The following is a 12,816-nucleotide window of genomic DNA, read 5'->3' as shown; positions in this document are numbered from 1 at the left end:
CTTAAATATGGCAGGGGATGTGTTTACTTTTTTAGTTTTGATTTTGAGCAGCAAATTTGGAGTTACATATTGGTGCTCACCAGGAATGCACAGGCAAAATTGCACAAATTTTCACTTGAAAGAATAGTGGCGATCTTGGGATTTTTTTCTGTTCAATTTTCAAACTGTGTAAATTTAATACACTTCATCTTCAGCATGTTTAGTGCCACTTTTGTAAGTAACCACGCCCCCTTCCAGGCCACGCCCCGTCCAGGCCACGCCCCTTCCGCTTTTTTCATCACTCGCCATTGCCATGTATGACTCAAAAAAAAAAACTCATTTCAACATTTTGTCCTACTGTAGTGTGCCAGGTGTTCTTTTCTTTTCCGGACATAAGAATAAGTAATGCACAGCAGCGTCATTCAGTCTGATTTAAATCTTGCCAGTGCTACAAAATCCATCATCCTAACCGCCCTGCCTTGATTCGCTTTCCCACGGCTTGCTGTTTTTATTGCACCGGTCCTGGGCTTTCATATCAGCTCACATGCTTTTTTTTTTTTTCAATCAGCTACAACTTGGAAGCAGACGCCCACCAAAAAAAACCAACAAAAAAAACTTGATTGGTCCACTGCATGTGAAGCTCATGAGCAGCGGGAATGTGTTATTGACCCCTTCAGGTACCGCTCTGGTGGTGCAGTGGGACCACGTCCACTTACAAGACAACTACAACCTGGGCAGCTTCACGTTCCAGGCCACGTTGCACGATACTGGTCGCATCATCTTTGCTTACAAAGAGGTAGAGTTCCGTTATTCATCACAACTGTCACCTTAAGAAATAGAAATGCACTTGAATGGCAAGAACTCATTCAGATTATAAAAATAAATAGCCCAAAGCACACTTAGTCTTGCTGTGATACATTTCCCTTCGTTGTCTTTCAGATCCCCGTCGAACTGTCGCAGATCAGCCCGGTTAACCACCCGGTGAAGGTGGGCCTGTCGGACGCTTTTGTGGTGGTCCACAAAATCCAGCAGATACCGAGTGAGTCCTCAGCTATAATCGCAGTCTCTTTTCTTTTATGGAGCTATCGCATTTTGTAGTTTTTTTTTTTTTTATCACTTTGGTCTTGCGGGAAGATATTTTCAGGCAGAATCATTTTCGTCAAGTATAGAAAATGATTACAGGCTGTATCTAATTAATTTCAAGACATGAAAAGCGCCAAAAAGTAGAAATTAGGAATGTCAGCAGATGGAGGGAAGCGTCGAGCCATCAAGAGTTTCTGTTCTGTAAAGACATGTGACAGTTAGTGCTGTTATTATCAAATACTGCGCAACAAGGACACATGCTTTTTTTTTTTTCTTTTTTTTATGTCCATGCTTTGTATTTGCCACTGCTATTGTTAAGGCGTGTGCTCGCATAATAAAACATCAAAAACAACATTTTCCACTTCTTACACACTCACACTTGGGCTAATTGTGAAAGAATCCATTTATGCAATTACTCTTTCAAAACAGCCCCCTCCCCCCCAAAAAAGTGGTTTCTCCCAAATACACTACCGTATTTTCCGCACTATAAGGCGCTTCGGGGTATAAGGTGCACCTTCAATGAATGGCCTATTTTGAAACTGTTTTCATATATACAGTACACCGCATTAAAAGGCTCAAAGATTCGAAGCTACAATAGTGGTTGCAGTTGCGTTATGCATCCACTAGATGGAGGTACGCTAAAGGAATACAATACAATACAACTTTATTTATATCGAGCTTTTACAACCTCTGCAGCTGTAATAAAGAGCTTTACAGAACATTTAAAATACTACGTCCAAAAAAAATCTTAATATTGGTCCATATATAAGGCATCGGATGATAAGGCTTTTGAGAAAATTGAATGCGCCTTATAGTACGGAAAATACGGTACTTCTTTTATACAGCAAAGTCATCGAGACTAGTTAGACCGTTTTCGATCCAGTTGTTGGCATTGGATCTCATTGGAATGTGCAAACTGTCAACCAAATATTCTCTCCAAAATGCAGAATAATTTATCAAGCTTTAAGTAAACGGTGCTGAATTTCCACCTGCCAGGCCTCCCTTGAATTCCTGATACCTAAGAATCAATCTGCTAAAAGTGCTCTCTGGGGCTGTCTGTTTCAACATAACAAATGATGCATCCCATCTGTCTCCTGTTCCTCTCCCTGCGGCGAACATGCACGGGCAGCAAAAATATAAAAAAAAAGAGGACCCCCTGAGCTTTGAGTTATTAGGGCCGCAAAGCAATGAGAGCCGGTGATGGAACGCACGCATCCCTCCCCGTCTTCGCCCGGCTTATGGCTCCTTCGCTGGTAGCGCGCATGCCTGTCAGCGGGCTCTGATTTATACGACAGAAAATTGCCGCCTCCGGTTGGCACCGCGCACAGAGAGAGGAGAGCGGGAGACGTTAAGTGCAAAAAGTGGGCCTCCCCGATTTGACCTCATTCTGCCTCATGCTGTCTTCCCCTCTTTCTTCGGGGGTTGTTTGTCCCGCTTTTTGATTTATTTATTTTGCATCCCCTTTCCCTCTGTCACTTCCTGCCTCGCCTTTCCCCAAAATATAGACGTGAGGCGGCGAACCATCTACGAGTACCACCGTGTGGAGCTGACCAAGACGAGACTCACCAACTCCTCTGCCGTGGAATTTACACCATTGCCCAGTAAGAGACATTCTCGACCCACTCGATCCGTGTCTTCCCTGTCTTGGATTTGAGAGAATGTTTCCCGTCTGCAGCTTGTCTCCAGTTCACCAGCTGTCGAACGTGCATCTCCTCCCAGGTTAACTTCAACTGCAGCTGGTGCCATCGCCTCAACAGGTCGGTTGAGCCGCAGATCTCAAACCTCAGTAAACGGTTGAAAGACGCTTTGCTCAGTTGAAATTGGCATAAAAAAAAATAATAATTTAAAAAAAAGGACAATCATGATGATCTTTGAGAAGCACGGTGACATAGTAGTAAGGACGATCGCCACACTGTCTAGAGCACAGGCGTCAAACTCAAGGCTCGGGGGCCAGATCTGGCCCGCCACATCATTTTCTGTGGCCCGCGGAAGCAAATCAAAGATGGCAACTTTCATGATACTTGCTAAAATGTCTAGCAAAATTTCAAATTCTCATTTTGAATAAATAAGAGTGATACTGTAAGCATTTTCTTGTAACCAAACCTCTCATTACAGTAACTTAAACACTAGGTGAATAAACCGTTATTCTTGACTTTTTTTTATATGGTTTCAGCCATAACGGCCCTCCACGAGAAACTCACAAAAATCTAGCGCGCGACAAAAATGAGTTTGACACCACCGGTCTAAAAGTTTCAGGTTTGACTCTGCTCCGTGCTTGGGTGGCTTTTCTCGGGGTACTCTGGCTTCCTCCTGCATTCAAAAAAATATGCATGTTAGGATCACCCGATTGAGTTGAAGTGCTGTAAAAACGGGTGGACCGATGCATGAAATGTATTTCATTTTTTAAGTATCACGATGCCCTTTCGTGATGTCCTTGAATGTAATAAATGTGATATTCTGTGATGGATGATCTGCTCCGGCAAGTGCATTTACTGGAATGCCTGTTTATTAGTGTTGATGTTTTTCTTTGCTTTTTATGGCTCTGTTGTGTAAATACAATACAGATGGCACATACACCCTCGCAAACTAGCACACGGTCCACAAATCATCCTGATTGTATATTCCCGGTAATGATCTGTAAAAGAAATCATTTCCTCTTGATTGCGTAACGGTCTGGCATTCGTCTTTTAACAAAGTTTTCAAATGTGAAACATTTGCTATGACCAGCATTCACTGGATTGCAGCTTAGGTTTCAACTGATCACAGCACTTTCTATCAAGCCTCAAATCATTTTAATGTTCACTGGCCATGTAAAGGGTTTGGGGTTAGGTTTTGGGTTCAGGTTTATGGGGTCAGGGTTAGGGGTGAAAGTTGGGTCGACTGTTTCCGACCTGCTTTGATAACACAGCGTGAAAAGGTGAGCACATACATGGTTACCTCTGCCCAGGATGTTATGTGATGTTTTTTTTCATCGGCATTTTTTTTTTCCCCACTCCACACGAATCAAAACCAAAGTCAATATTACAACTGCTTAAGAGGCATCCATGTTTCCTGGCAGATGAAGCGGGGGAGTTTTTCTTTTGCCCGCTCGGCAAAAGCTCGCATTAAAGGAGAAAACGAAAAGGTGGACGAGCTGAGAAGCAGTTCAGTCAATTGAAAATGGATGTCATGTTTCTGTCTGTTTCATCCGCTTTCAATGCCCTCTTAATGGAATGTTCGTCTTTTATTTTGTGGTTGATTATGCGACCGGCTCCCATGGGCCTCGTTATTTAGGACTCTCCTCCGGCCTCGCTTTTTAAACCCGGGCAAAGTGATTCACAGAAAAAAAAAATATGTACTGTATATAATGTGGGTAATTTATGGAGGGATGCTGTTTGCCCGTAGCTGCCGTCTCATTAAGCCACATTTTAATTAGCTAGCCAAGTGTGTTTAAACAACGATTCGGTCCTGTTGTTTCCATCTGCTTGCTTCCTGTGCGGGTTACGCTAATTAAAAAAACGTGCCCGGCCTCCTGGGGGTGCACGGTTAACGTGAGGTGCTGACATTTTGAAGAGAACGACCTGAACAAACAAGAGCCGCATGGCTTGTGCCGACCGAGGCTGCAGCAGCTCCAGATTTTTTATTTTTTTTTATTTTTTTTTTTTAATAGTCTAGATGCCTTCCGTGCTTTCAGTGGGGCTGCTGCGGGTCGTAAGCGCAGGCCACATGCGGGCCGCATATTTGCCTGAAATGCTCCGTTGTGACTCCTCACAAAGGATCCAATAGAGAAATATAGACTTTGAAAATTCGGTTTATTTCATCAAACATACACCAAAGATTCATCCAAAATAGCGATCCCAAATTGGGAAAAATCCACAAAAAGAATCAAACCCATTCTGCCTAATGACCCTTTCTCACGCCTGGTTATTATTGCAGTCGATTATAACTGCGTTTCATCACATCGGTGCTTTCTTCACGTAAACCAGTCTACAGCCGAACCTCCCCTGCAGCGGCGTGATTAACCCGTTCATGCACCCTGTCATCTGATAACATGATAAGCTGTCCACTGTAGGAACGACTGTCCCTGAAAGGGCTTTAAAAAAAAAAAAAAAAGCCAGGTTCCTTTTCAGCTCGGTTTGCTTCATGGAGCGTACTGAAAAATTGTTTGATCAGTGAAGTGGATTCCCACTGATATATTTTCTTCTTCACATTAGATGCTCCAGTGGATTTGACCGCCATCGGCAGGACTGGGTGGACAACAGCTGTCCAGATGAGGTCAGAGAATAGGATCAATATTTGGCGAGTCAAAACATTACTCAAGTAGGCAAGAACAATACACTGATATCGATATAGTTGGGAACAATACTCGAGTCACCAGAAACAACACAGCGGTACCCTCTACTTACGAACGTCTCTTCATACGAAATTTTCAAGTTACAAAACGTCTCAATCGGAAAATATTGCCTCTTGTTGAGAAATAAATTTCAAGATGCGAAAGGTAAAATTGTAGCATGGCCCGCTACTCGCAGCTTCGAGTTTCCTGAATGCAACATACTGATAGCTCCTCTGCCATTGGCTATTACGGAGCATCATCCTGGCATCCCATTGGCGAAGAGGAACCTCTACCAAATGTGTCTAGAAAGAGAGATATGTGTCTATGCAGCGTCCTCGTCATTCGCCCCTCGGGCCATGAGGTGTTCCGATAGTTTTTACGTAAATGGGAATCAAGCAGAAAAAGTGTTCACCAGTCGGGCGATCGCTCACTATGCTGATGTTTGCCTTGGACATTTTCAAAGGATTGTTAAAAGCCGAAAAAAGCAAACGTCCTTGGTTCACTTCGTTACAAAACGCCAGGCAAAGACCGCTTCTGAGAGAGAACATGGACTAAAGAGGGCAAAAAACGATGGACGCTGTTAAAAGTTAAATGACCATCATTTTTATTCTTTATTCTTTATTTTTTACATTATGCACAATTCTCATTTATTGTGCAATAATCAAATTGTAACATGTACTTGTTACATATTTTGATGCATTTTTATGCTTTAGGAAACATTTATGTCTGATTTTTGGGGGGCTTGGAACGGATTAGGGCATTTACATGGAAAAAACGTCTCTACTTACATTTTCTACTGAAGAAGTTTCTTCGAGAACCAATTAATTTTCGTAACTGAGTTTATCAAAACAATAACATTGTTTTATCGCGAACCATCGCAACTTACTCAGCCTCAGTCCTCAAGTACTCAGCTGCAATAGACCGACGGCGAGCAACAGCAGCCAAGCAATCAGGAACCTTGATTGTCAGGAAAACCACTTTGAAAAATCCTGTTCATTCCAGACAAAGGACAAGCTGTGTGACATCATTGACACCACCTACCTCTACCCCTTTATCACATCTGTTGGCGCCAAGACCACCGCCAGAAGCAAAGACTCCCCACTGTCCACCTCGCAGCCCCCAACCAGCGCCCCAACTGAAGGTAGAGTCTACAACGCCGCTTTTGCCTCGCCGTTCTCAAAACAGCTGATGGATGATCGTCAGTATACATTCACACTTTGGCTCATTACCCGCTCCGTGCCTTTTGTCTCCCAATTTTCTCCTCTTGCAATGCTTACATGTCCCTCCGAAAAGAGTTTTGCATGAAAGGTTACAGAGGTTACCGCTTTGATATTGCAGCGAGAGCACATGATCCGGAGCGCCGCGGCGGGAGGCTAAACGTGGGGTGTTCTCTCTCATGCAAATCCTGTGTGAAAGGCACATTCTTTTGCTGATGATAGCAGAATGGACAAGGTGTCCTTCAAACTTGGTCAACGTCTTTGTTATTCGCATAAATACCATTGGAAGCCATTCATTTGGGTCTCTCGTGGCTTCTCCCTCGTTCCACTGACGTTACTGATCCGTATTCGCGATCGCTAATGGGGCTTTGGATTGGCTTTAACGAGCTGCTTATTTACATTAGCCCATCTCGTTTTCAAAGTTCAGACGCACCAAAGCGTGTCTGGAAATTTACATGAAAGATCCCTTTTGAATTAATTTGTTCAGTGAAACACGTCTGGGGCATTTGCATACGGCGAATCTTTGTGTGTTTGGAAAGCGTCTGCGTGAAGTGGGTCACGCGACATTATCATACTTCACACGTATATTCAAGCCAAGAGTCTGCTCTAATCGCCTGAATTATGCATGTTGGACCATTCTAGTTGAAGAATACATTTTTAATCGAGTTGAAAAAGAAGACCTTGGGTGGGGGGGGGGGGGCGATTCCTTTTGGTTAAATCAAACAACAGAGAGAAATATTGATTATTTTGTCTGACTGATTTGTCTGTGCCCTCGCAGATGATACCAAGATTGCGCTGCATCTCAGAGAAAATCAAGGTGTGTGCTTCATGTTGTCACCGCAATGTTTTTTTGTGTTTGTTTTTTTAACCCTAATCAGCAATTTGTATTTATTTTTGGATATTATCACTCAATACTTAAGTACCGTATTTTGTGCACTATAAGGCGTTCCGGAGTATAAGGCGCACCTTCAATGAATGGCCTATTTTAATACTATTTTCATATATAGGGCGCACTGCATTATAAGGCGCATAGAATAGAAGCTACAATAGTGGCTGCGGTTGCGTTATGCATCCACTAGATAGAGCTACACTAAAGGTAATACAATACAATACGGCTTTATTGATATAGAGCCCTAGCTGCGGTTGCATTATGGATCCACTAGATGGAGCTACACTAAAGGGAATACAATACAATACAGCTTTATTTATATAGTGCTTTCACAACCGCTGCAGCTGTAACAAAGCGCTTTACAGAACATTTAAAATACGACGCCCAAGAAATCTGAATATTGATCTTTGCGTAGCTCCCTCTGGATGTAGCATGAAGCACGACGCGAAGCACAAAAATTTATTCCTTTGCATAAATACAAATGCCATTGCAAAACAATAAATGAAAGACCAAAGTTACGAAGATAATTGATTTGACAAAAAGGCTCACCTCCACATGGGGCTGCATATCCTTCAAAGTCTTACTTGTCTCCTTCTTCCTTCGTTTAGTCAGTAGTTATCGATGCTTTTGGTGTTATCTTTGTTTCATAATGACTGCGCAGAGCTCACAAAGTAGTCGTCTGAGTGTGTGTTGGCGAATGCACATGGCAATTTGTGTCGTGCAGAAAACCTTTTTAGGTTACAATTGGTTCCTGCTCATAATCACCACTAGATGGCATAGGAACACTTACAGGGAAACAATTCAATAGGGAATACAAAGAGACTGTAACACCATGTATAAGGCGCTTGCTTATAAGGCGCACTGTTGGCTTTTGAGAAAATTGAATGCTTTTAGGTGCGCCTTTTCGTGCGGAAAATACGGTAGTTAGGGACAATACAGTGGTCAGGAATTTTTTTTTTTTGTGATTCGGGACCTATGGCCTTAACTCATTCACTCCCAAAGACGTTTTTAAACGTCTTTTCAGACTTGGTCTAAAATTGGCTGGTACTGAATGAGTTAATATCACAGAATACTCAGGTAGCAGTACATATTCTGTCGTTTTGACCTTGGGACTCCTCAGTTGGAGTTGTACTTGCAATCCCATGGGCCACATTTGAAGAAGGCTCGTCTTTAAAAACATGGTGGGGCTCGCACAACACTGCGCCGTTTTTATTGGATTCATTTGACCGTTTCTTCAGGCTGAAGGCCGCTTGAGACTCACATCACGGCGAAATTAATCTGACAGCATTTTAAGAGGACGTCTCTGAGGTTTGACAAGCACAAATAGATGATGTTCGCGTACGGTATTGTGTGTCTCAGGAAAAAAACGTGTGCGTCCAGAAAATCTTCACAGCAGATCTTTGTGATCATTCTGAAGCGACTAACTTTCCTTTATCTTCCAATTTGTCATAATAAAGAGAGGCTCCACTTAGCGTTGCATGGCATCCTTCTTTGCAGATATCAAAGCCCCAAAATGGGAACTAGTATAAATCTACTCGTTTAAAGGAAGCAGAGCAAGGCATTTACCTCCCGCAGGTTCGACAGCTGCGCCGTTGTGGGGAATCTATTTTATCAACCCTGCCAGGCTGCTAACAGCCTGGAGCATTCGCGCTGGGCTTTTAAATTTCCCCGAGCGTGAATGCAATTTAAGAGCCTGTTGTACAGCTTTGATTGTTACGTGTGCTGGAAAATCAAATGTTACCAAGCAGTCCATGGGAGATGCCGATTTAATGGTGAGCTCGGTGGAGGCCGTACTTAATTAAAAGCACAATAGTAGGGAGATACCGTCAAAGAAAATGGCATGGATACATTCCACGCTGTTTGCTTCGAAAAATGATTGACTTGCTTTCCACTGGTGTGAACGCTCACGCTGGTTTTTGGTGTTGTTCCTTATAAAACCGTCTCAATCATCGACGCGGTTTCCATGAAGGGATTGAAAAAGCCAGCATACAAAGCCGTCTGTAAATGTATTCGCGCTGACTTTTCAATGATCTTTGCCAGCATCCGCTGGTCCTCCTTTTTTGTCTGGAATGTAAAGCGTTCACCTTGACTTGACTTGCCATTAATTCTTGCTTAGACGTGCTGAAGCGCAGCAGCAGCTCATGAATGGCTAACCACCGGCGCCCGCCAGCCTCTTCCTGATCGAGGTGAGCCACGCGCGCCCGAAGACCATATAAAACATCCCCTACGTGAATATTTCTTGCGGAATATGTAGATGAACCCTTGCGGGGACAGCTTATCATGTTTTCGGGGTACTGGGTCCAGGAAACGGTTGAAGGCTGCAACAATTGCTCGCGATGGTAGGCTTAACGAAATGAGCTAACATTGTGTTGTTGTCAACACGCCGATCCTCAGAGACGGCCGAGCAGGTGGCCGGCTATGAAGTTCCGCCGCGGCTCGGGCCACCCGTCCTACGCCGAGGTGGAGCCGGCGGGCCACGAGAAGGAGGGCTTCATCGTGTCCGAACAATGCTGAGGGAGGGCCAAGTTCCTCGCCGGCCAGGGAGGTCGTCACCTGGATCATCTTTGATCTGGAGAACAGACTCGTTACGCCGAGCAACTGAGGAGGTGGACGCCACGGCGGGACAACATGGCTGCCTTGATTGCATCCTGTATGGCATCAGGAGAGAATGACATCTTATATTCCCCTTTTTTTTTAAAAAACAATGTATGAATGGATTTAATTTTTATTGTTGCTGGGGTTCCACAATATAGCATTTGTATTGTTGCTGGGGTTCCACAATATAGGCTTTGAAAGGCTTTGAATGTCCATCCGCTTCTGTTTTACGTTGCTTTTTCTTCGAATGGCATGTTTTTGACAATTTTTTTTTGGGTTTTTTTTTTTTTTTGCTTTTCCACAGTGTTGAGAGGCACGCATCATCCATCACAGTGAAGTCCAGAGAACGATGGTTTAATTTGATGTTTTTTTTTTGTTGTTTTTTTTTTTACGGTGGCGTCACAAAAAAAATAATAATAATTATACTGCAAGAAGAAAGTGGTGATGTTATGAGAAAATTTTAAAAAGTCACATTTTCTCCATAAAAAGTCATAATATTATGAGAATGAAGTGCTCTTTTTTAGGGGCAACGCAACAAGTTGAAAGGTGAAATATATTGAGTAAAAAAATATATATTTTAAGATGTGAATTTTACATAACACCCCAACTTTTTTCTCGAAATTGCAAATAGTCAGCTCACCGCCAAACACGCTGGCACCCACACAAAATTACAATTTTCAACAAAAAAAAAGGAACAACTACCTTTTTGCTTTTTTTCAGGTTTTTTTTCTTTAGATTACTCTTTTTTTCCCCTAGGCAAAAAAATACCCAAAATATTTTTTTCTGGAAAAGTTTTATATACAGTATTTCAAGTGATTACTATTTTTGTCTGGATATTTTTCTTTAAAATATATAATTTCATTTTCATATGATGACTATTTTAAAATTTTTTTAAATAATACAATTTTTCCCAAAAAATGACGACTTAGTTCTCATAAAAGATTTGTACTTTTTTCTTGAAAAAAAAAACAAAAGACGATTATTTTCCTTATGGGCGTACAACTTCTGGCTCCAAAAATAGGACTTCATTCTCATAAAATTAGAGGTACTGTTTTTAAAAACAAAGTACTTTTTTTTTTTCCTCAAAAGATTTGTTTCTTTTCCGCATGGTTTTTGAACAGGTAATTGGCACTCTTTTCATTATTTTTAATTGGTTCTTATCCAAATAAATGGATACAGTTGTATTTATGTACATTTTATTGTTATTTTACATTTCTTTGCTCAAGTGCCATTTTGTGTCCGAGAAGTTTGCACTTTTTTTTTGTTTTAAATACATGTGGTACTAATGCAAAATGACAAGACAGGCGCTTGTGAGTGTTTATGACCAATCTATTTTCTTATTGTGTGTGAATGGAAAACAAATGGACAAAAAAAACAAGGGTTTTTAGTTATCGTTGGATTTCCAACAACTGGCTGTGCATATATGATTTGTTCATGAATTAGCCAAATTAACACACTGGTCCTGCTTTTGATTCCAATGTTTTCATTTGGACCGTGTTGTTTTCCTTTGTTTTGATTGGGCAGAATGTTAGGTTCCTACAATACAATAATATCCCATGGCCAAAACGTTTGCAGATTCAGGTAAATCATGGCTAACATTTGCAGTTTGGCTGCAAAGTATGGGGAAAAATATTTTTATAAGTGTCCTTTTCTAGTGCGTGAAACTATTCCAGTCTTTATTTTCACACATCAGCATATATGTATATATTTTTAACATACATTTCAGAAATTAGCCCAATGCTAAGCTGACATTCTACTGACAAATGCAATGTGCAATGTAACACTTTTTTAATGTTCACATTTCAAAAGTCGTCCTTTTTAAAAATGTTCTTATGCCTTGATCATCTTATGTGTAGTTCAACCCCTCACACCTCATACTTGTCTGATAAATAACTTTAAATTGGTGAGCGCAGCTGTGCAAATTTAAGAGGTTGTCGGGAAAATGTAAAATAATTTAAATGGTCTTTTTCAATTATGGTCCTCAAAAGTTAGCTACGGCCATTACCATGCTTGGCTAACTCTCCTCGGAACCAAGACAATGACAATAAAAATGTTCATTCTCCACAGTTGTAGTTTTTTAACACCATGGTCTGTAATGTATATGCGACCGCAAATGGAATATTTATAAATATTAGACATGGTTCTGGCCGAAGACTGTATTAGCTTGCTTTCTCACTGATTCGATAAAGAAGTTAGCATGGCCCGGAGTGGCATTGAGCTGCCTCGAGAATTGCGTGATGTGGAAAATAACGTCCTTTTGTTATTTGAATGTGAACATTGAATATTTATTTTAAGAGTTTAGCGCAGCGTACTTTCCAGACGATTGACACAGCTTTAAAATTTTTACTGACGCCTGAAACTGCAATTGTTTGTGGACCGGCTCAATTCTTTTCACTCGTTCCTATAGTAATATTTTAGCTGGATGACTGTTACTTTCTGACTTATTTTCCCCATCTTATTCCATACCAATCTCATTCTTCTCGTTATATTCTGGGGTTGAATACAGTTGAAATAATAAATAATGGTTTCCAAAACAAATACCGTGGTTTTATCATCGTAACAGCCAATCGATTTGTTTTCGGTAGAGCAGGTGTACCTAATGAAGTGGTCCGTGAATTTTGAGCCTTCGCCGCCACCTTGTGGTGAGGAGAAATACTACACACGAAGCAAAATAGACGATCCAACCATCCATTTTCTAATCAGTTTATTCTCACACTGGTCGCGGGCGTGGTGGACCCTAT

At 41.6% G+C, this 12,816-nt stretch overlaps 1 protein-coding gene across 1 annotated transcript in view; it reads left to right on the top strand.

The window, feature by feature from the left end:
- Positions 1–10,173, top strand: part of LOC109524105 (plexin domain-containing protein 2-like) — a 40,712-nt gene extending 30,539 nt beyond the window's left edge. Inside the window, exons 6-14 of the mRNA XM_019883719.1 lie at positions 657–775; positions 919–1,018; positions 2,568–2,663; positions 2,738–2,819; positions 5,256–5,316; positions 6,377–6,515; positions 7,370–7,510; positions 9,635–9,666; positions 9,875–10,173. Of these exons, the coding sequence (XP_019739278.1) occupies positions 657–775; positions 919–1,018; positions 2,568–2,663; positions 2,738–2,819; positions 5,256–5,316; positions 6,377–6,515; positions 7,370–7,510; positions 9,635–9,666; positions 9,875–9,994 (890 nt within the window). The 3' untranslated portion in view covers positions 9,995–10,173. The remainder of the gene's footprint in view (positions 1–656; positions 776–918; positions 1,019–2,567; positions 2,664–2,737; positions 2,820–5,255; positions 5,317–6,376; positions 6,516–7,369; positions 7,511–9,634; positions 9,667–9,874) is intronic.
- Positions 10,174–12,816: the final 2,643 nt, after the last annotated feature.

The sequence above is a fragment of the Hippocampus comes genome, unplaced genomic scaffold (assembly GCF_001891065.2).
Source record: "Hippocampus comes isolate QL1 unplaced genomic scaffold, H_comes_QL1_v1.1 scaffold527, whole genome shotgun sequence".
Classification (NCBI taxonomy): domain Eukaryota; kingdom Metazoa; phylum Chordata; class Actinopteri; order Syngnathiformes; family Syngnathidae; genus Hippocampus; species Hippocampus comes.
This window is presented reverse-complemented; position numbering and strand designations above follow the sequence as displayed.